This window comes from Geospiza fortis, unplaced genomic scaffold, assembly GCF_000277835.1.
Source record: "Geospiza fortis unplaced genomic scaffold, GeoFor_1.0 scaffold188, whole genome shotgun sequence".
In the NCBI taxonomy this organism is placed as follows: domain Eukaryota; kingdom Metazoa; phylum Chordata; class Aves; order Passeriformes; family Thraupidae; genus Geospiza; species Geospiza fortis.
Genome location: NW_005054337.1, coordinates 1,105,506 through 1,128,445, shown reverse-complemented (window position 1 = coordinate 1,128,445; position 22,940 = coordinate 1,105,506). Strand labels below are relative to the sequence as shown.

General features: G+C 49.4%; 1 protein-coding gene and 1 long non-coding RNA gene across 2 annotated transcripts in view; one reads left to right on the top strand and one right to left on the bottom strand.

Annotated features, from left to right (window-relative positions):
* LOC115947994 overlaps positions 1–7,796 on the top strand; it is a 16,687-nt gene extending 8,891 nt beyond the window's left edge. Inside the window, exon 3 of the long non-coding RNA XR_004081852.1 lies at positions 7,592–7,796. This is a non-coding gene — a long non-coding RNA (uncharacterized LOC115947994). The remainder of the gene's footprint in view (positions 1–7,591) is intronic.
* COL20A1 (collagen type XX alpha 1 chain) overlaps positions 1–22,077 on the bottom strand; it is a 53,125-nt gene extending 31,048 nt beyond the window's left edge. Inside the window, exons 1-18 of the mRNA XM_005422157.2 lie at positions 21,790–22,077; positions 17,967–18,051; positions 15,629–15,739; positions 13,912–14,055; positions 13,544–13,693; positions 12,448–12,648; positions 11,079–11,234; positions 9,977–10,096; positions 9,641–9,805; positions 8,017–8,078; positions 7,301–7,418; positions 5,953–6,125; positions 5,239–5,368; positions 4,218–4,363; positions 2,536–2,659; positions 1,479–1,618; positions 754–883; positions 85–227 (exon numbers count right to left, since the gene is read on the bottom strand). Of these exons, the coding sequence (XP_005422214.1) occupies positions 85–227; positions 754–883; positions 1,479–1,618; positions 2,536–2,659; positions 4,218–4,363; positions 5,239–5,368; positions 5,953–6,125; positions 7,301–7,418; positions 8,017–8,078; positions 9,641–9,805; positions 9,977–10,096; positions 11,079–11,234; positions 12,448–12,648; positions 13,544–13,693; positions 13,912–14,055; positions 15,629–15,739; positions 17,967–18,039 (2,286 nt within the window). The 5' untranslated portion in view covers positions 18,040–18,051; positions 21,790–22,077. The remainder of the gene's footprint in view (positions 1–84; positions 228–753; positions 884–1,478; positions 1,619–2,535; positions 2,660–4,217; positions 4,364–5,238; positions 5,369–5,952; positions 6,126–7,300; positions 7,419–8,016; positions 8,079–9,640; positions 9,806–9,976; positions 10,097–11,078; positions 11,235–12,447; positions 12,649–13,543; positions 13,694–13,911; positions 14,056–15,628; positions 15,740–17,966; positions 18,052–21,789) is intronic.
* Between the last annotated feature and the right edge of the window lie 863 nt (positions 22,078–22,940).

The following is a 22,940-nucleotide window of genomic DNA, read 5'->3' as shown; positions in this document are numbered from 1 at the left end:
AATAGTTTCACACTGCTCGCTGCCACTCCAGCAGGTGAGCTCAGAGCCAGCCCAGCCTCCCCAGAGCTGTGTGCGGGCTCATACCTCCTGAGGCTTCTCTCCACTGGCTGTGCTCCACTTGATCTGATAGACAACCACGTCCGAGGCAGCCACAGCTTCCCACTGCAGGCGGAGGCTGTTCCCAGAGAGCTCGGTGACCTTCAGAGCACGAGGAGGGGGCACCTTCACTGAGGGGAGCACAAGGAGCAGGAGCTGAAGAGCAGGTTCTGACGGCACCTTGTCAGAGCCAGGGCGGGGAGCAGATGGCTGGGGAGCAGAACATCTCCCAAGCAGATGTCTGAGGCCAGCCTGTCTGTTGCTTCTTCAGACCCATATGACAGCAGTCATCAGGACAGACAGGGGTAAATTATTTTTAAAGCCCTAATTAAGACAGGTTATCTCATTTATGGGGAGCACAGATAGCACATGGGTTTTGTGAAGGGAAGAAGGCTAGGAGGGCTCTCAAGGATGCAAGGTTAGTGATACATCGTGCTTTTCTTCATTTGCTTCTTTTCTTTATCCCTTCCACCTCATTTTGAGCATAACACAGTTGGGCATATTCCACACACAAAGAACAGCAGCCATCTGTGCTCTGTGCAAGAGTTTTGACCACAAGCTGCTGGGGCCAGTCTTCAAAATATCCCAGTTCAGAGATGCACAAACCAACTTTGTCACCGCTTACTGAGATCAGAAGTATTTCTGTTCCTTACTTACAGGTGGTGACATTGCCAGTGATTGGAAAGGAGTCCCCTTCATCGTATGTGGATCTGAGGCTGATGAAGTATTGTGTGAGGGAGGACAGAGGTCTCAGGACAGTGGATGTTGCAGTGCCAGGAACTTCCACCTGCAGTGGGGAAGTTGTGTGAGCATTGTAAGAGAGCCCAGGCTGAGACACCTGGGCTTGTTCAGCCTGAAGAAAAAGAGACACTTTATTGCAACCTTTCAGTATTTAAAGGGAGCTTATAAAAAAGATGGGAACAGAGTTTTTAGCAAGGCCTGTTGCTATAAGAAAAGGGGTCCTGGATTTAAACTAAAAGATGTAGATTCAGATGAGATATAAGGAAGACTTTTACAACAAAAGTGGTAAAACACTGGCACAGGTTACCCAGAGAGGTGGTGGATGCCCCATCCCTGGAAAAATTCAAGGCTGGATTGGATGGGGATCTGAGCAACCTAATCTAGTTGAAGATGTCCCTGCTCACTGCAGGGGAGTTGGACTAGATGGATGGATGGATGTCCCTTCCAGCCCAAACCATCCTGTGACTCTAGGGGTACAGCTGCAGAGAGGTCAGCACGCGGTGATAACTGCAGCAAAAGCGCCCATTTCAGAGTTACACCTCTGCCAGCACACCGGCTCTCCCTGCACCATGCTGAAGGAGAGCAGGGCGTTATCCAACCCCCCAAGTCTCTGTTCCTCCCCCCAGCCCTCGAGGACTCACCTGCCCAGCGTTGCCCCCTCTGCTAGAGACATAGGTGAGGTGGTGGGCGCGCACGGCCGGCGCCGCGGGCTCCCAGCTGACCCGCACGGACGCGTGGCTCAGCTCTGAGAAGCTCAGGTACCTGGGGGGACTCAAGGCCACTGCAAAAACAGTTAGTGACAGCACTGCCAGCCTTCACAGGCTGCACAAATGCCACCCACTGCCTCCTGCTGCTCTTAGATGATCCCACCTTGAACCAAGAGGCTCGTTCATTACGCAGGAAAATATTCCCTTTATTCGCTGTGATGCCTGGTGAAGGCTGACCTAGAAGAGAGGCTAGGCAGAGTTAAAGAATAAAGTAGGGATTTATTAAAAGGCCTCCATGGATAATGCTTGGGCAGTACAAGACCTCAGCCAGGGCTGCACCCAAGATGAACCAAAGTGGTCACAAAATGCACGACCAGTCACAGGGTCTCTCACTTTTATAAGTTCTGCTCCATTTGCATATTGGAGTTAATTGTCCAGTTATAGCTTTAGGTTATGAAGTCCCAGCCTTCTTGTTTTTCCCTCTTTAGCCCATTGTTGTTTAGGCTCTTGGGCCTGAGATTTAGATCAGTTGTCCTTGGTCCCCAGCTAGAGAAGGAATATTTTTTTCTCCCTACTCTGTGAAGAGAGTTTACTATCTCCTAATATGAAGCTCAGATCTACCCACTAAATCAGAAAAATATAAAAGCTAAACCCTGAGGCATCAACTACACACATCTGGGAGGCTACAAAGGGCTGCCACAGATTTAGGTGAAGAAACAGCCAGATGATTGCCTTTGCCCCCCAGACAACAAAGACTTCAAGGAACACCTCTTTCAGGGGTCCTTTACTACCAGGGGAGCACCACTTCTTTTTCACAGCTTACCCTGCAACTAGAGATCCCCTTGGGGACCAATATTTGCTTCAGATCCAGCAGAAAAGAGGCAGCATGTGCACAAGCCACATGAACAATATGGGAAGCACCTCACTGAAAACATCTCTCCTGCCTTGAGTGTTTAATAACAGCTCAATAAGCAGCAGCAGCAGCACTTACAGGTGGTTTCCTGGATGCTGGCTGGATCACTGGCATCTTCCCCATACATGGCATACACTGCCACGGAGTACCCTGTGCTGGGAGACAGCCCATCCAGCAGCACCTCGGGCTTGGTCACCTTCACCTGCCAACAGAGAGGGGGTTTAGGGTACCCTTCAGCTCTAGGGTACCTCCCACTGCATTTGAGAGAGCAGGACCTTACAGAGACACAAGAACCCTTTGGTTACAGTAAGGGGATATCTCCGCTCTAGAATGGTCTTAGAATCATAGTATCACAGAATATCCCAAGCTAGAAGGGACCAAAAAGGATCAGCAGAGTCCAAATCCTGTTCCTGAACAGGAAAACCCCACCAGGTGCCTGAGAGTGTTGCACAAATTCTCTTTGACCTCTGTCATGCTGCTGCTGTGACCATGCCATGCCCACCCACCCCCTGGGTAAGGAACCCTTTCCTGATCTCCACCTAAGCCTGTCCTGACACAGCTCCAGCTGCTCCCTCGGCTCCTGTCACACAGAGCAGAGATGGGACTGGCCCTCCCTTCCCCTCGATGATGTCTCCCCTCATTCTCCTCCTCTCCAGCCCCTGCCCCACCTGGGCAGGTGCTCTGCAGTGCTCTGCCTCTCTGACACCCAACCCTTGGGGATGCCAGCACCCCCTCCTAACCCTGCTCTGCAGAGCCCTGAGTCCCTCACACCAGAACGCTGCTCTGGGTTGGATCGGGACCATCCAAGAGCCGTGATCCCGCTTTTCCCAGAGCCATGGGAAGCTGTGGCAGGAGCGCTGCCGAGCTGCTGCCATCTGCTGCCAACACAGCACGGACACAGCCCTGGTCCCGCTGCCTGCGAGCTGCAGAAAGCCACCACGGGGACATTTAGGAGGCTGCACCCGTTGGAACACAGTTTATAAGAAGGTGGGAACATTTTAATGATGGTTTTGCAGACATCCCAAAGGTCTGGAGCATTGGACTCTTGCAGGGAGTAGGTCAGGTAAACTGTGGAAATGTTTTGGCATGCTGAAATGCAAATTTGAATGTTGGTGTTGCTTCAAGTGTTCTGGATCTTATAAAAATCCCATGATTATGCCCTGGAAGCAGAATATTAATTGTTCTGGTTTGAAAACCATCCTGTCCCTATTGCTGTGCATTCAAAGGGGGAATCTCAGTCAAAGAGGCAATAAATGTTCCTCCCCACTCACTTTGTTTTTTTTAAATTCATATCCTCAGCCTACAGGTACTCCAGATAAGGCATTAACATGCACAACAAAGGGTTCTTAGATGTTTCTGAGGATTTTCCATTCATCAAGCATTGTTTTACTCATCTGCAGTGTCGTAGATCTGTTTTCAGATGTCAGCAAAATCCGCCCCAACACGTTTTCAATTAACATTTAAAGATACACACAGTCAAGATGTTTATGTACAGCCTCGAGGATGCAGGGATTACACTTGGGGCTGCAAGGATGTGAGTTCAGTGCCTGGGTTTCCAGGGCCCCAGGAGGCAGCCAGATCTCTCCCTTGACTTAATTTCCCATTGAAAAAAGAATCTTCTGTGAAAGCTGTTTCTGGCAATAATTCTGATACACTTTTTTCTTTGACCACACGATACCAATTGCCAAAGCTTAGAGCTAGCACTGAACTCAGCCCAGACAGAGAAAAAACAATGTTATCACCATTGTCACAAACTCTACCTCTGTTGTGTAGTCCTCTGCTCCATCAGGGGCTGCAGAGCAGAGCACCAGGTAGTGTGTGGCTCCCTGGGCTGCTTCCCAGCTCAGCCTCAGACTGTTGTGGCTCAGCTCAGACACACGCAGGGAGCGGGGGGAAGACAAAGGCACTAAAGGGAAAAATAAGGCACAAAGGTACCTTCAGTGTATGAGGCCTGAAACAACTCAAAACCCAGGGGACACCTGGCTTTACAACAGCTACTGCAAGCTGGTGGGCACTTACCCCATGTCTAGCACAGTCTTTATGCTACAGAGAGCTTAATTCACTTGGAGACCATGGATTTAACATTTTTAAAAAAGCAGCAAAGAGTTACAATATATTTCTAGCAGGGTGTGTTACTGCCACTTTCTGCTTTGCAGAATGACATAGGTGGAAAGGACCCCTGCCCAACCAGCTGCTCAAAGAACAGGTTGCTCAGGGGTCTTGTCTGGTTGAGTTCTGAGCATCTCCACAGATGAGAGATGAGATGAGCTCTCTCCAAAGAGAGCTGTAGGCAGGCTGAACTTGAGCTGGGAAATACCCAAGCCAGGCTCCAGTGTGAGATTGTTAGCATTCGGAAACGTATAATCACATAGGCAATTATATGTAGGTGCTTTATTAAGAGCTCTGGAAATCAGGGGTGTTTTCACCTCAAATCTGATTTCTCCATACATTTGAGAGGAATGAGTTTTTATATTTTATCGTTATATAACTTCAATGTTAATTATTAAACTTATATTGTTCTATTGTATACATAGATTTCAGCTAAACGTAGCTCTCCTAAGTTTTCAACATAGTTTCTCATGATTCTTCCTATGATTATATAATAATTATATTTAATTACTAAACAATCATCACATCTAACAATTATGTCATTTTTCACACCGCTTAGGCAAATGCAGTGGTCTGAGAAAACACAAAGCCTAACATTTTCAGAATCTGTCTTTAGCATTTTCCAGGGTCCCATGGCAGATGGCTGCCACCAGCACAGTTCTCTCTACTCACAGGTGGAGGTGACTCCTCTCAGGCCGTCCCCCGCGGCGCTGTCGTACACGGGGATCACCGACACCAGGTACTCCGTGTGCGAGGTCAGGTTGGACAGCTGCAGGGAGGACACTGCTCCCTCTAAAACCACCTGCGAGCACAAGGCAGGGCTGTCAGGGCAGGGAGGTGCTGCTGCTCTTCAGTGGAATGGCTGAAGTGGCCATCCCTGGCCAGTGTGGCTCCCCTGTGGCAGATCTGTGCCCAGAAACATGAAGCGCAGTTCCCTCGGTGCTTTGTGCTAGCTAAATCTCTCCAAAACAGAGAGGTGAGAGGCAGAAAGGATTGCTGTCCTCTAAGCCTGGGATTTGTGCAAGCACTGAGCGCAAAACTCTAGTCATGCTCTCTCTGAAATCAATGGAAAATCATCCACAACTTGGATTTACTTTTTTTAATCATATCCATCACAGATGAGTATCCTTGGACAGATCTCTGAGCTGAGTGTCCTCTTTGAGTCAAAACACATGATTTAGGGAGGGGATAACACTGGCTAAGAGAAAAATCAACCTTGTCACCCTATTACCTCATCACATTTACACTCACTGTACATTTAATTTCACCTCTGGCTTAACTGATGTCCCACTCCCACCCTCCTTTTGTCCATCCAAGCCTACTTTAATTCCCAGCCACCATCTGGAAGCTGTGGCAGTCTCAGGTATCCAGGGAAAGGTCTCTCACCTCTTTGGGGGTCCCACCCTTGGATGGATAATACACAACCCTGTATTTCTTTGGTGGTCTCAGAGGAGGGCTCCAGGCCAAGTGCATGCTCTTGGAGGTCACAGCAGATATTTTCAGGTCAGTTGGGCTGAGCTGGGGACCCGTGCTCACAGGGGTGTCTTTCACAGTGCTGCCTAGGAATTAAAAACGCAGTTATTTTCTTACATTCACACTTCTCATGCCAAACATACTTTCCAGCTCATAAATATGAGTGACATTTTTCAAATCAAGTTGCAGTCTCCTTCCCTATAGAGTAGAGAAACTGTTCCAGACTGCTCTGAAAGAAATATTTTAAAACTGGGTGTACAGAGAACATAAATACTCCATAAAAAACAGGCTGTTTATTTTGCTGGGTGCTGCAAATAATTCTTCAACACAAGTCTGTGTTCCTCAATCACAAAAATTTGCCAAAATTACCAAGCAAAAATTACTTTGGTTTTTATTGAAGAAACTATTTTTTCTTCAGCTTAACCTTCATCTTTGTAAAATGTCTAATTATATAAAATACAAATCAGTAAGAATAAATGAATTTATTTACATGAATGTCCAGAGCATTAAAATAAAATTATGTTTGAAATTTAGATGTTCTCATTCTGCTTCGGTCAATCTTAGAGCAAAAAGAGATAGAAATATGTACACAGTATTTCTCCTGAGGATCTAAGCTAGCATCTGGAGGGGTTCTTCATGCTTTCATCATGCAAACTGCTCCCTAGCAAGGGAAAGAAATGGCTGCTTGATTTGAACTTGAAAATGCCTTGGAGATCCAACATTCAAAGTTTAGTGGAGGAAAAAAGAAATGCATATAGATGTTTTATCATCTCCTCATCCTATTGCTCCACTCACATCTAGAAAATCTCCTATTTTCATACTAGTTCTTCTACTTTTTCTGCCTCTTTATGGTTGGAAGAAATTCAGAAAAGGAGATGGATACAACACATTTACCGCACCCTACGATAAAGGAAGAGAGAAGGAATATAATGGTAATTCCCTATAATGGTAATTGCTGTCATTAGGTGATTTTCTCCTCCAAGAGGAAGGGGCATGGTGAGCAGCAGTGTGGGGGGATAGAATATAAGAAAAATAAAGATAGTGCAGAAAGTAACCTCACTCCTAAGGAGTTGCAGCTGGGCCAATTACCAAAGATTAGGAACAGGCCTGACTTAAACAGGCCATGGCTGTGAAGAAGAAAGAGACAATGCTCTGAGGAGCTGCCCACCAAGAAGGTGTCAAACTTTTGCGATAAGGAGACAACAGGATGGAACCCCTGCAACAAGACAACAACACAGCAGGAAGGGAGGCCCCGCTTCACCTGTGGTTTCCTTGTGGCTCCTCTCCTTGATCCTGGTGCACAGGACCCGTGTGAGCTTGCCCACCAGGGAGCTGAGCAGGGGGAAGTCCAGCACGTTGTAGACGGTGAGCTCCAGCGGCTCCGAGGAATCTAGGGTTGGTAAATCCTGTGCCAGCCACTGCGGTCGTACAGGAGACCCAAATTAACCTTATAACGGTGTAAAGAGTGGTCACATGTTATCCAAGTAGCTAAGATTAAAAAGCAACTCAGCTGTCACAAGCCCAAGATGCCAATAAGGCCTCCCCATCAAAGATCTTAGAACAACGATTAATTGAACTCCACGAAAGCCAGGGCCCAAACTGGGATTAGATACCCCACTATGCCTGGCCCTAAATCTTGTTGCTTACCCCTACTAAAGCATCTGCCCGAGAACTACAAGCACCAACACTTAAATCTCTAAGGACTTGGCGGTGCCCCAAACCCACCTAGAGGAGCCTGTTCTGTAATTGATGATCCATGATATACCTGATCATTCCTTGCCAAAACAGCCCACCGCCCCTGAAAGCCCAACAGTGAGCGCAATAGCCCCACCACGCTAATAGGACAGGTCAAGGTATAGCCTATGGAATGGAAGCAATGGGCTACATTTTCTAAGTTAGAACATAACAGCAAAGGGGTATGAAACAAGCCCTGGAAGGCGGATTTAGCCTTCCAGCAGGAGGAAGCACGTTGTGGACAGTGAGCTCCAGCAGCTCCGAGGCCACCTGCCGCAGCTCCGCCTCATCTGTGTTCTTCACCCCTGCTGCCAGAGAACTTGAATTTGCAAACATCCCCAATATGGGAAGAGATGAGAATCTTGACTCCATGTTTTAGAAGGCTAATTTATTATTTTATGATATGTATTATATCAAAAGAAAATTATATATTAGAACTATACTAAAAGAATAGAAGAAAGGATTTCATCAGAAGGCTAGCAAGGAATAGAAATAATAAAATCTTGTGACTGACCAGAGAGTCTGAGACAGCTGGACTGTGATTGGCCACTAATTAAAAACAACCACATGAGACCAATCAAAGTTGCGCCTTGTTGCATTCCACAGCAGCAGATAATTGTTGTTTACATTTCATTTCTGAGGCCTCTCAGCTTCTCAGGACAAAAGATCCTAACAAAAGGATTTTTCATAAAATATGTCTGTGACACCAGGCTGAGAAATGCCCCACACAGGACTTCACCACCACCCTGCTCTCCCAGCACAGAGGTGTCTTTTCCTGCAGCAACCACCTCAGCCCAGCCTGGGAAGAGCTTTCAGCTCAGAAGGCTTTTAGTGGCCTGGAGACAGCCTGGTGAATCTTCCTGCTGTTTTCCTGCCTCCTCACCACTTGCAGGCTTGGCTGTCAGAAAGGTAGATGTTTTTCAACCTGAGAGGCAGTTGGCATAAACAGATGAGGGACTGAATGAACAAATAACCATTTTATATTTATGAGGTGCCAGCGCTCCCCACAGAGAGCTTGTTGTTCGTCAGAACATCACATTGCATTTCAACAGTCAGGGATGAGTAAAAAGCAGCCCTTTTATGTAACAGAATTTCTCCATCTCACAGCATCTTCCATCCTTCAGCTCCCCCTCCTCATTAACTCTCTGCTGACCAAGCTCCACAGTACAACTCATTTTGCTTCCCAGAGCTTGGTTCAAGGTTCCCTAACATTGTCCAAGGAGGCTCAGCAGCTCTCCTCCCTCCATAAATGCCACTTATCTGCATGACCCTATACAATAAACCCTTGCTTGCATGTCCCCAACATAAATTAGCACTTAAACTTTTGGAGATTGCAATTTTAGGGGAGTTTTAATGTAACTTTATTGCTCATGTATCATTCTCCAGCAGACCTCATGTGCTACTCAAGGCCAGAATTGCTCAAGGCCATTCTGTGTCTCGGTGTTGCTGGCAGACAGTGAAAAGCAGATAATGTTGTTATTCAGAGAAATGGGAAGTTGTGAGAGGCAGTAATTATACAGGAGGTCCCCTGCCATCCCCAATACAATGTTCTCTTGCCCAACTCCACAGCTGAGAATATTGTTTTCATGGCACTGGTCCCTGAGGCTCCCAATGGTCGTTAGATGGGAGGTGCGAAATCTCATATGAATACTTTCTACAAAAAAAAATATCCTTTCAAGACACTGCCTGGGCTGAATAAATGAGTTAATTTTCATCTGAGCCACAATGTAATGAGGTCTCACCCACCACCTCAGTTCTACAGCCTCAGGATGCTTCTGTCAAAGTTGAGGGAACACAACCTTCAATTTAAAGATGACCAAAAATAGGTTGGCTTTGTCCTACAGCTTATCCATGGCTGTGATCTTACCAATGGCAAATATCTCTATGCCCAGGTTTTTCAAGGTCTGAGCAGCCAGGTTGGCATCATCCTGGGACTTCCCATCAGTCAGGAGGATTACCAACTTCTCAGCCTCCAGCCGGGCACCAGCATCTGGTTTCAGATTCTGCTCCAGGACGTGGGTCAGTGCCAGACCTGGGGAGGGGCAGAGATGGAGGTTGTGCCACAGCCTTCCAAAAAAACCCCCATGCCTTTACTGTTTTCCCTGCTCCTCAGCGGTCACAGTCCCCACAGAGCACATTATAGAGCACATAATCCATGGGAACAGCTTCCCCCACTGTTTAGAGCCCTGCCAGGTGGAGTTACCTGTAAAGGTGTTGCCGCCCTTGTACCGCAGGTTCCTCACAGCCTCCAGCAGCTGTTCCCTCGTGGAGTGAGCACTCAGATCCCACTCTGTCCTGGGGTCACTGCTGTACTGGGACAGCCCTGGGGAAGACAGGAGCCGTGGGCATCCAGCCAGCCCAGGGGAGCTGCAGGAGCCCCACTCTGGGAACTGCTGCTGGGATTGGCAGGGAAGATGACACCAAATAATGACAGGGACCTGGGGTGAGCAGATGGGGCTTCTAACTCCACTTCTCTGCATGGTTCTAAGGAAATAGCATGAAGTTGAGTCAGGGGAGGTTTAGGCTGGATATTGGGAAAAAATTCTTCCCCCAGAGGGTGGTGGGGCACTGAACAGGTTCGCAGGGCAGTGGTCACAGTTCCAGACCTCACAGAGCTCAAGGAATGTTTGGATAATGCTCTCAGACACTGGGTGGGATCTTTGGGGTGTTCTGTGCAGGGCCAGGACTTGGACTCAATGATGCTTGTGGGTCCCTCCCAAATCAGAATATTCCACAATTCTGTGATTCTCGGTCCTGCCATGCTGGCAGCAAAGTGATGCCTCAGACCCCACGGGGTATAGGGGTACACACCCCTGTCATGATCACCACAGGTATTTGATAAGGTGTCAGGGTGAATCCAGATCAAACAATCAGCTGCAAGGGCTGAGAAGGATTTAAACCATCCCATTTCATGTACAGCCTGGCTGTCAGCATCACACAGAGCTGGAAGCAGCCCCATTCCCTGCTGAGCTCACAGCAGCCCCAGTGGGGCATTGCCACTGCACCCAGTGCATTGGTGGCTGAGCACCTCGTCAGAGATGGCAGCAAATCCCAAAAGTGTCTCAGCATCACCACCCGACCTAGGGCTGCCCAAAGACAGCGCTGCCGCTCACTGTGCAGATATTTTTCACGGCCACTAGAGGCCAGAGCTTGCTGCCAGATGGGAAAAGCTTCCAAGAGCAGCTCAAGCACCCCATCCTAGAGAAGTAACAGCTCCCAAGAGGAGCACATCACCACGGGGACAAGAGACCAAGGCCCCTTCACACACCAACATCCCAAGGTCAGGAAACAGGACCATGTCCTACCTACTCTGATCTTGTCTTCTGCAATACTGAATGGGGAAATCAAATTGCTCAGGAACTCCTTAATGAGCTTGAAATTGTTGCGCCCGATGCTCCAGGAGCCATCCACAAGCAGGACAATGTCAGTCATGGCAGGAGTGTCACACTGAAACTGGGAGCCTGCAGGGGAAAGGTTGGATACTGAGAGGAGCAGTTGTGAGGAGGAAAACCTGCTTCAGCTTCAAGATAAAAATCAAATCTGCTGTGCAAGGCCTTGTCTGGATGGTAGAATGGACCATCTGCCAGTCTGGCACATGTCAGCATCCTGTGAAAACCATGGAGCCAAGGATAACCCATCCCAGCACCTCGAAATGGAGTGATGTGCAGCTGCACCTCTGCAAAGAAGGGGTTAAAGCTGCCAGGAAGCATGTGCTAACCCAAGCACTGCTCTCTGCAAGCTGTCAGCTCCATTCCATCTCTGCCCCAGCCCAGTGCTTCCTTTTATCTAGCTTAAGTCTCCAAGAATTGCAGGTGATTGCTTAATTCCATTCCATCACGAGATCCCCTGTGGGCTACAATTATTTCATGGCTTTATATTAAATCCAATCTCTCAGCAAAAACCTGCTGGCACCATGGATACTCCAGCTCTGCCTTCCTCCCCACGCCAGGCCTTCAGCTCAGCAGAGGATAAGATAAGGCATTTTGCTAATTGGATGCATCTTCCTTGAGTATTTCTCAGATGGGGAATTTTCCATCTTTGGTGGAGGGGAAACAGATGATCCCACTAAGATTTATCAGGCTCCAAGGAGGTGTGTCTCCTCTCACAGACAAGGATTTCTACTGGGCCAAAGGGGATGCTCTGGCCCATCCCATTCCCACCATTTCAGCAGAGCTGGGAGCCATCACAATCTCAACTGACTCTGGAGGATCCTCATGGATCAGATATCTGTGAAACACGAAGAACAAGCCCAGAAGGAGGAGCAGGCTGGGTAACAAACACCCCTGGTGCTTGGAAAGGAAACTCCTTGGAAAGGTCCATGCCTGGGGGTGCTCTGCTGAAGAACACAAATGCTTACATGAATCTGCCAGAAGCAGGGGGAGATGACAACGTGAAGAGAGAATGGTGCCAAATCAATTAAAATCAATAAATTAAATCATCTGGAAGGAATTTATGGCCCAACTCCAGCTTTCCTGAGAATTCATGTTCTTCTACAGGACTCCAAATTTCTCCAGTGAGCTCTGACAGCTCCCAAAGCATGAGCTGGGGATTGGAAGCACAACCAGCAGCTCTGTACTCTGGGGGTCCTAGGGTGGGCTGGACAGCTGGAATTCAGTGAGCATTAGGGAAAACAGCAGGGGAGAAGGAGCAAGACATGTTTGAACCCCCTCTCACCTCGTCTCAGTGAATCCTTTGGGGGTTTTTCTTTTCCTGGAGTCTCTCGCTCTGCGTCGGCAGGAGTGTGCTGGGATGATTTTGGGGTTGTTGATGCTGTTTCTGTCATGCTGGCCTCCACACTGGGCTGGTTTCTTGTCATTTCTCCTGAGCTCTTTGGCTGAATCCCCTTCTGCCTTTTCCTTTCAGCTCTGTCCTTTGCTGTGCTCCAAAGAGAAAAGTCCCATTGTCCCTAACTGTGTTATCCCCATGCAACCCCACTCCTCAGCTGATTTAAGCCACATTTGGCACAGGTGTAGGGGGCTCAGAGAGGGTAAATTTCTACAATTTTATGGAAATAGGTGGATAGACTGTCACCACCTTCATTCACCTCTTTGAGAGGGCTGCATGTGAGCTCAGGAGCTAATGTTAAAAATGGGTCACATCAACAAGTGTGTCCTTCCCATTATCATCAACGATGAAAAACAATGAATGGTTATAAAATATAAATCAGGGAAAACATCCCGTGCCCCCTCATACCCAGTTGCTCTCCAGAACTCAGCAATCTGTGACTTCCAAACACCCTGAGCTAGTGCAAGACTTTTTGGATAATGGCCCTGGTGGATCTTTCTTCCATCAACAGGTGGAATTCCCTTTTGAGCCCATGGAAACATGAGAATCTGTAGTTACATACAGTCCTCAGCCAGGGAGGTTGAGGAAATCCTTCTCATAGAGCACCTGCAACCAGCCCTGGGACACAGAGCTTAGGAAAAAAGCACCATCAGCTGCTCAGGGAGCAGCTTGCTCTCAAAGGATCCACATTCAGTCAAAGGATGAGTTTGCATCTACTGAATTTGGATACCTGGATGTGCATTTTCAGCTTGGCTGGAATGAGGGGAAAATATTTTTAGGTGGTTTACTGTGTTTCTGTAGCTAAGAATTCTATGCAGAGGATGAAACCAGGCTAGCAAGACTCACTCAAGAATATCTCTGATGAGTGGAGATTGTGGTGAGAAAATGGGGATGGTTTTAGGGACAGCTGAATGCCATGGTAGCATGGCACAGACTGCGGCTCAAAATCAACCCCCTGTGACCCCAGGATGGTGAGAGCACCCACCTGAGTGTGACAGGGCAGTGTTCAGGGGTGGTGGGGTGGTCTCTGCCACCCCACTGTGCTCAGCTGCAGAGGAGGTGAGATTCTTTCCTGCCACAGCTCCTGCGTTCCTGCGGTTGTTTCTAGTCTGGGATGCATTTCTGAGCTCCTCTACTGTAAGAACACCAAAAATAGAGAAATTGCCCATCTAGAGAGGCCTGTGAGCCACAGGCCCTCCCTCATCCCCTGTGTCTTCCCCGTCTCCCTTCTTCCAACCCAAACAGTACCAGGCTCTGGGATTGCCAAGCACTCTGCAGGGCGCGTGCCAGAGCAGCCACATCCCCAAGAGCCTCAGGAGCTCTGAGGGGTAAAATTTAGCCCTCTCCACTTACTCACAAATTTCCTCTTGGCAAACAGGGCTTCCTGGGAGCCGTTGAGCACGTAGACCTGCAGGGTGTATTCCTTGGTGGGGCTCAGCCCTCCCACTGTGGCTTTGGGAGTCTTGGTTTTCAGCATGACTTCTTGCTCCGAGTCCCCTGAGGTGGGATGAAGCCACAGTTCAGAGCCTCTCAGAGCTTAAATTTAAGCTGACAGTAGCAAAAGCAGCACTGAAATGCAGGGAATGTCTGCCTAGGGACTGCAGTCAGCTCCTATTCATGCTTTAAATTTTGAGGAGCTCTGATTTTTTACTCTTTTTCTTCAACATAGAGCTGGGAAGATTGAGGTGGGTTTTTTAAATCCCTGGTACGTGCCCAAATTAGAGAATTACTTCCTACGCAGTATTACTGCAACTTTTACCAGCTTCCCAAGGAGTTGTTGAGTGAAAAGCTGATGTTGAGAGGGTAAAGACTGGCAAGTGCTTATGAAAACACCCAGCTGGTTGAGGTCATGTGTGACACAATGAGGAAGTGACTCAGAGTCTCTGGAGGTCACCGCTGGCACTTGGACTCATCTTACCCCAGCTGTGCTGCCTCTGCCCCATCTGTCTGCGAGGGCAGCTGCTGCCTGCAGGGCACAGCTCATTTCTGGGGCTGGCACTGCCTCCAGACCCTTCCACTGAGCTGTTGGACCCTGTCCTGGGACTGGGATGCCTTGAGCAGCCGAGAGCTGGGGCGTTTCTGTGCTGGCAGAGGGAGCAAGGCAGTGACTGCTGCCCAGCACAGAGGGGCACAGCAGCTCCCTAAACCCCTCTGATAGAAAGGTCTGAAGCTTTGAATGATGGAGATGGATGTGTTCCTGACCCAGCCATCCCTGTGCTCCTGCCTGGGGCTGGAAACTCCCCAGCCTGAGAGGGAAAGCCTCAGGCATGTGCTGTGGGGATTCCCTGCATTCCCGGGATGCTCATCAATCTCTGCTGAGCTGAGGCTCTGGGGAGGAGCAGGGCAGGCAAGGAATGAGAAACCTGCTGCTCCAGCCCGGGAAACAGGTGGGGGCTGAGCTAAAATCGGGTGGATGATCACAGGAGCTGCCGCCCTGCGCTCCTGCTCCCTTTTCCGGCTCACTGGGAAAGCGACTGGGAACCGAGTGCCAGCCACGATTGAGGATGGCTCAGCCCCTCTTCCCCGCTGTGGGACATCGTGTCCTTCCAACAGCACCAGGTTCAACGTCTGAAATCAGGGAGTAGGGGTAGGGAGCTATAGGGATGAGCCTACCCACACAAATAGGGTCAGAGGCTTTCCATGCCATGTCCCTGCAGTGGTGGCAGAGCTGGGAGCTCCACAGAAGAGCCAGGCAAGGAACCTGCTTCATTTTTGTCTCACAGAGTCCCAAAGAACAGTGTTTCTGGCTAAACCTTTCCCCTAGGATGAAGAGGGCTGAAGTGCCTCTCTTTCCTGTGAAGGAGTGAAACAGGGACAGTGCCTGCATTGGGTGGCACTACAGACTGCTCCCACGGTGGCCACAGAGGCTCCTTGTCACTGCTGCACGTGCAGCCCAGTGAAACCAGCCCTCGGAACCAGAGCAGGCTGTGGGTAACTCCCTCTGCCTTGTCTCTGTTCCCTTAAGGTCTCAATAATGCTCATTTCTCATTTTTAGGCGCTGTTGTGCTCCAGGTGGAGCTGAGTCCTGCTGAGCTCTGCTGGGACCCAAGCCCAGGGTGTCAGCACGTACCTGCCATGGGCTTTACCCGAACTTTGTAGCCACTGATGTTCCCCTCAGTCTCTTTCCACTTCATCTGGAGCCTGTCTTCTGAAAGGACAGTGAGTTTCAGCCGGCCCGACCCTGGGGAGAGGAGACGTGGCCGTGCTGTTGTGGCTGCAATTCCTGCAACAAACCCCACTGTGCTGCCTCCCCCAAGGACATGGCAGTGGTTGTGGTACAAAGGGAACCTTCCCCAGGCCAGGCAAGTCCACAGCATCCCCTGGGGCTGTGTGGCAGCCCCTGCAGTCCCCTTGCACTTCTGCAGGCCTGGAGCCTCCTGTGCAAGGAGGAGTTTCTCATTTACACCCCTGCAGAAGGGTAAAGCAGCCTCCCCACAGGTGGGGGCTTTCTCTGAACCCTTCCTGCCCTGAAGGGCTCTCCCAGGAGCTTTCAGGCTGAGTGGTTTTTTACAGCAAGGGTGTTCAGTGCAAACACGTGAAATGGGAGGGCAGCAAATGGGCTCAAGCAAGGCTCTTCAGTAGGCTTGGGATGCTGAGAAATACAGGAATTCCCCAGGTGATGGATGCCACACTTCTGCAGAATGATCATTTCAGAGGCAGCTCCAAGGACCAGCTGGTTTAGAAAGAAGGAAAGAAAAAAAAAAAAAAAAAGAAAGAAAAGCTGATAAAGTGTAAATAACAGCTCCTGGCAGGACCATAACTCACGGGCACCAGCTTGTATCAGTTTGCTGCAGGGAGCTGCAAGCTAAATGACAAATCCTGAGGGAAAAAATAGTATCAGACAAGGAGGTAAAGAGAAGAAAGAGCACATTCCTTTATCACCTCCAGATTTCACAGCTATCTGTTAACCCAGCTAGATGGCTGAGCCCATGTGTCACTCCTTGAATCCGTGATTCCTGTCACACAAATGTCACCATATGAAACTTCTTCACTCAGCTGGATGCAGGATGGCAACTCAGCAGATTTCTCTCCCCTCCCTCTGACACTGTGCCCAGAGCTGCCTTTCCAGCAGGATGCCCTAATTTGCAGTGAGTGAGCAGACCATAAACATCAGCACCCAAGTGCTCCCCCTCATCTGCAGCTGTTACCAACCTTTTTCCCTTTACAATTACAGAAAAATAAATCTCAGAGTGACCTGGAGTTTCTGCTCCATGCTGCCAAACTGTCACCCAGGGCTCCTCAGCTCCCTAATCTGGTCTTGCACGATGCCCTGACACCTCCTGACATCCCTGCCATGATGTCACCCCCCAGGAAAGCAGTGAGAGCTGGCACTGAGGTTCCTGCTTGTCTCAGCCCAACATCTGTGCCTTAACCTTTCCCTGCAGAGACTTCCTGCAGGCTGCCCAACAAGCAGATAACTATTTTGGGGAAACAAAGCTCAGATTCACATCTCACCCCAGGCAAATCTGAAGAGGAAGAAAGAAAACAGGGGAAAGAGGGGTGAAGGGCAAAAAGCAAATCCTAAAATCATGCCTAAGAGAAATGGTAAAAGATCACGGAACAATGAGGGGAATTCATAGTTAGATTAAACATGGAGCTGACTTCTTTTGGCCAAGTGTGGTCCAGCTCCTTGGGCATCACTCTAGGAGCTCAGAAGCTAAAAAGACAAGAATGTCCCCAGACAGACCAGAAAGGACATCATCCTCTAAAGCACCATTATGTGCTGGATGCAAATGGTCCCCAGTGCCATGAAAGCTCCACTGTTTCCTTGCCCTGTGTTAGATGTGCACTGTTTGATGCTGTAACCTTGCTCTCCAGCTCACAGGGAGTTAAGCCCAGGCTTAACTGCAGAAGTCTGGAACATACACAGCCAGGAGACACATCTGTCCCAGCCCTGCAGGGCCACCACCTCTCTAGAAACCTTTGTGCTCTTCAGACATAACCTAAAGGTGGCTCTTCCCCATCAGAAAGGCTGTGCTGAGGTGCTGGAGGAATTTTCTGGTCACTCAGGGGAGCAGGATGGTACAGGAGGAATCACCTCATGCTTTCTCACCCAGATGTAGCACCACATCTCGCCACAAACTCCCAGAGCAGGAAGCTGCAGTGCACAGGCTGAAATGCATCCCTGAGGGGCTGCACTGCTGCCAGGGATGAGGACAGGTCAGGCAGGGTGGGGAGGGATGGAGGGGCTCTCCCAGCTGGGGCCCCTGACCCCACATTGCTCTTCATGCTTGGGAAAGGCTGTTTGGAGCTTCGCCAGCAGACAGCAGAGCACAGCACCCCCTGGAATGCTGCCTGGCTCTGGGAATGCCCCTGACAATGCTGTCACTGCCAGCAGGGAGGGCTGGGCTGTCCCAGGGCAGACAAACCTCGGGGAACAGCCCCAGCAGGGCAGGCAGGCTCCTTACCTTGGCCCACTCGTCCCCAGACATGGCTCACCACAGGCAGGCAGGCAAGAAAGAACCAAGTGTGAATCAGCATTGTGAGCAGGACCTACAAAAGGGCAAATGTCAAGAAGGGGAAGTAAAAATTGTATTTCACCACATCAAAATCCAGGTTTTTGTCCGTCCTGATTTAAAGCACCACAAGATCTGGGCATCACTGACGGCACTGGAAGGATGGTGAAGAACACACAGATTTTCCTGCAATCCCTACACATTATTTTATCTTTTTAGTCCCTCTGATATTGCTGTTCAGTGCCTTGGACTAAACTGTGTTTATAAACCTGGTGGGGAACACTCCTCTCCAGCCCTGCCTGGGCTGGGCACTGCTCTCTGGGCAGGACAGTCCCAGCACTGGAGCTCCCAGTGATGGGCTCTGCTCTGACCATGGAAATCAACAACCCTGGCACATGACTGGACACAGAAATTCCAGGATAACTTCTGGTTTAAACTGTACAGAAGTAATTCATTGTGGTTATCATGACCACAATCATGCCAGGTATACAGACAGCACGTTTCTCATGTCCCTGGCACACACACACCAATCACAAGGGGGAAAGCACAGAGAGAAGCACTCTGTAGCAGCCAGGCTCCTCAAACCACAGATTTAATGACATCACTTGCTGTGATAAAGCAATTTTGCAGCAGGAGGGATCCACAGACCCAGAGGAGTTTGTATGTGAACAGCTTACAAAGAAGGGGTTTATTTCTTATTTCATTCCCAAGAAGTTATATCCAGGATTTGTTGGGATAGTTTTGCTTTAATTTGTTCACCTGAACAGACTGAAAGCAGACAGGACAGACTTACCCATGGCAGTTTGATTCAGAAATAGCCTCAGCAGAGTGGCCAGAGCTGACTGCCAGCCTCAGCCCATGGACCCTGAGCACCCAGAGCTGGCTTTCCAGCCTGGATTTCAGTGCTGTTCACTTTGGGTCAGGAATTTTGGGTCAGCAGAAAACCACCCTGGTGGAAGCAGTGCCACCCCCTCCTCTGGCTCGCAGCAAGCCAGGTTTTAAGCACCTGTTGTTGGCCTTTTGTCATCTCTGGGCTCCACATTTCAGCCTCACTGCTTCTGGCAGAACCAGCCCTGCACTCGCTCCTGCAGTGACATTTCCCTTCCCTTCACCTTGATGGACAGGTATGCAGAGGCTCCTGGCAAGTGCCTGATTCCCCTCAAACACAGCAGCTTGGTAGCAATTTCAAGGAAAAATAAATATGCACATGAGTGAGTGAGTGACCCAGGCACGATCTGTTTAAATCAGATCAAAATTGCTGGAAGAATGAATGGAAAAATGTGCAAGTTGTAACAGGGAGTTGTTAACCACCCTTCTCTGCCTGTGATTTTTTTTTTTAATTGAAGATGAATGGAACAACTGCAGTGTAACCGAAGCCTTTAGCCATGGGAGACACTTGCTTTATTTTTCCAGCTAATAAAATGAGGTCATTGTTTATAAAAAACAGCAAACATTTGATAGGTGGGTTTCAGAACCCTGACTGTCACCTCCAGGAAAGCAGAGCCTGCCCTGGCTGCAGAGGTGTGTGTGCCAAACAGCAGCAAAAAGTCAGCATTTTTCAAATTCCTTGAACTAAAACGTCATTTTTGCCATTTTGCAATGCCACCAAACTGCTCTTGATTTCATTGAAACTTCTGTGCAGCTGCTGACAAACAGGATGCCAATCTCTGGCAAAAGCACTGGACTGTGTGGGATCTTTTCACGTTAACCGGGGTTATATGGGATCCAAAGTCCAGAATAATAAACTCCTCCAGCCTGCACTGATCTGGGCTTACTGCAGGCTCTGTTTCAGGCAGGAGCTTCCACCCTGTTGTGTCAGTAAGGATGAGTTCAATGTTATCAAAGAATCACAGAATGGTTTGGGCTGGAAGGGACTTTACAGCTCATTTTATCCCCCCCCTGCCATGGGCAGGGACACCTTCCACTGTCCCAGGCTGATCCAAGCCCCATCCAGCCTGGCCTTGGACTCTTCCAGGGATGGGGCAGCCACAGCTGCTCTGGGCACCCTGTGCCAGGGCCCCAGCACCCTCACAGTAATCCTGGCTTTAACCCAGATTGGGCACAGTTAGATCCCAGGGTGTGGATCTTTTCTATTTCTCAAAAAAAGAGACTTCGTCTCTTCTGCCATCTCAGAGGCAAACCCATCACCATTCTGCCTCTTCTCCAACATTCATTTTCCTACCTGTAAATCAGGAATAAGAAATGCTCCTGTCTGAAGTGGTGGAAGTCACACATCTGGAGGAGCTCCCTCTCCACAGCTCCCCTGCCACATCCCAAGCCCCAACTCCAGGATCCTGTGGTCCTTCCCCATCCACTTCTGCCATCAGCGGTGCCAGCCAGGCTGAGCGTGGCCCCTGGGGCTGAGGGGATCACAGGGACAGCAGCCTGGCAGGCAGGGAGCCCTCAGCACTCTGGTGCCTCTCTCCTGTTACTCACCCCAGGGAAGGAATGTGGAGACAGCAGCACATGGAGCAAGTGGTGAGTATTTCCAGAGCCTGGAAAATAGGGGTGTGTGGGGAGCACACCACTTTCCACTTGCTCCAGCTGTGTGCTCAGAGGAGATTTGGAGGTTAAGGCAGTCAAAGAAGCCTTTTTTTTGTACAAGAAATTTTAGAAGTAGTCACTTTAGTTAAGGAAAAAAATGCCAGCCACATATTTAAATCATCAGGACTAAAGGTGGGGATTTGCGGGCACTGTGAATTATTTCCATCCCCCACGGTCACAGTTTGGGGACATTTCCTCATGCCAGAGGTCATCCCTGTCTCTGCACGGGAGTGCTGGCAGAAGAAATGTCACCTCATGTCCCACTCACTGCTGGGCACACGAGCAGTGCCAGGGACAGCCCTGCAGGAGACACGGGGACTGCCCGAGGCAGGGAATAAACCTGTCCCACATTCCCCGAGTGCTTTGCTGGTTAAAGGACCTAAAACAGACTAAAAACCACAAATTCATCAACCCCTTTCCAGCTTCTCTTGGAAACTTCCTCTATTTCAGTTCCACTATTGAACAAAAGTGGAAGCAGCACCAGACTAAAAAGAAAAGGTCAGGAAAAAGTTCCATTGTAGGCTGAGCTTTTGCAGCTCCCCCAGCCCATCAGGCTGAACCCACCCACACCTCCAGGTGGGAAAAACCCACACAGGTCACAAACCCTTCCAAGCACTCTCTGGCTGCAGTATCCTAGAGGATAGTACAGTTTTTAGAGGATATCCTAAAGAGTAGAGTATTTTAGATAGACACTACAGTATTTTAGAGGATATCCTACAGGATAGTACAGTTTTTAGAGGATATCCTAAATAGTAGAGTATTTTAGATAGATAACACAATATTTTAGAGGATATCCTCGAGGACAGTACAGTTTTTAGACGATATCCTAAATAGTAGAGTATTTTAAACAGACAGTACAGTATTTTAGAGGATATCCTACAATATCCTAGAGGATAGTACAGTTTTGTACTATCAACCACAAAACAGAAGGAAAGAAGAGATCAAACCAGCAAACAACGTGCATTTCTCACAGCCCCAGCCCCTGAAGAGCCCCAGATCCTGGCAGTGTTTAGGCTGATGTCAGGGAATGTGCCTTGAAGCCACTTCACCCTAAAGGATGGGACCTGTCCCCCCTGCCTGGCACCAAGCACTGCACCAGCTCCAAGCTGCCCAGAGAGCAAAACCCTGCAGAAATTCCCTTCTTGCCGTACCTACACATGCCCCAAAAGAGCAAACCCCTCCTGGGCATCCCTGCCAACCCAGCCCCGAGGGGAAGGAGGGAGGCACAGACCTGTCGGAGTCTCCGGCTCCAGCTACATCCTGGGACAGGGGCAGGAGCTGCCCTGGCGCCTCATCCGCTCCTCGGAGCGATCCAAGATCGCAATTCCAGCAGTCGGGAGGGATCAGGGAGGGGAGGGAGAACCGGGGGAGAGGGATGGGATTCCCCCACCTCCCTCTCCGCACGCACGGCTTGGCCCCTTCCCGCCGCCAAAAACAAGCGTGGAAAGCAGGAGGCTGCTCCTATGGGCAGGAGCACACGGATTTTAGGGGATTTGCTAATGAAATAAAATGAAATCTCTGTCCGGGAGGCTGCAGGCTGATTTCCTAGAAGGCAGCAACAAGTGGCGGCTCCTTCCCACCCTGAGAGCGGCCGGGTGAAGTCAGCCCAGCCCCGCTCACTCCCATTGACAGCTGTGTGTGCACGGAGGGGGCTGCGCTCCCTTTGCTTTCGGAAATGAAGCACTTCTGCGAGTTCTGCACGGCCAGAGGCTGAATCGTGAGCTGGAGCTCCTCAGCTGTGAGATCCAGCCCTGCGAGAGGGATCCTCAGCGCCAGGAGCGCCTGGGAGGGACCCCCAGCGTGCCAAAACTTCTGCTGGGTGGATTTTGTCCTCGTCCCAGGAGGGAATGACTGACAGTGACATTTCTTGTTTCAGAGGGGCTGTCAGCATCAGTCTCCCATCACAACTGAGGTTTAAGACACTTGCATTGCCATTCAGCAGGGAACACGGATACCTTTGGAAGTGTCAAGTTAAATGGGAAAAAAAAATTCATAACTTAGAAAATATTTTGCCCGTTAAACAAACCTTTGTTAGCTCTTTGCAGCTTTGTTTTATAATCTTGTAAGTACTTAAAGCATCACAATGTACAGACCAAAGGATAACGCCAAAAGGAAGCACTTAAGTAATAGAATTACAGAAGGATTTGGGTTGTAAGGGACATAACAGAGCATGTTATTCCAACCCCTGCAGGGACAGGAATTCCTTCCACTATCCCAGGTTGCTCCAAGCCCCATCCAACACTTCCAGGAATGGAGCAGCCACCATTTCCCTGGGCAGAAAGTGGGCCACAAATCTTCATAAAACCAAGCACAGAACATTTTGTACCCCATGGAGAGAGAGTTGTCACTGCCCTTTGTGTGAATACCACGAATTACCTCTTC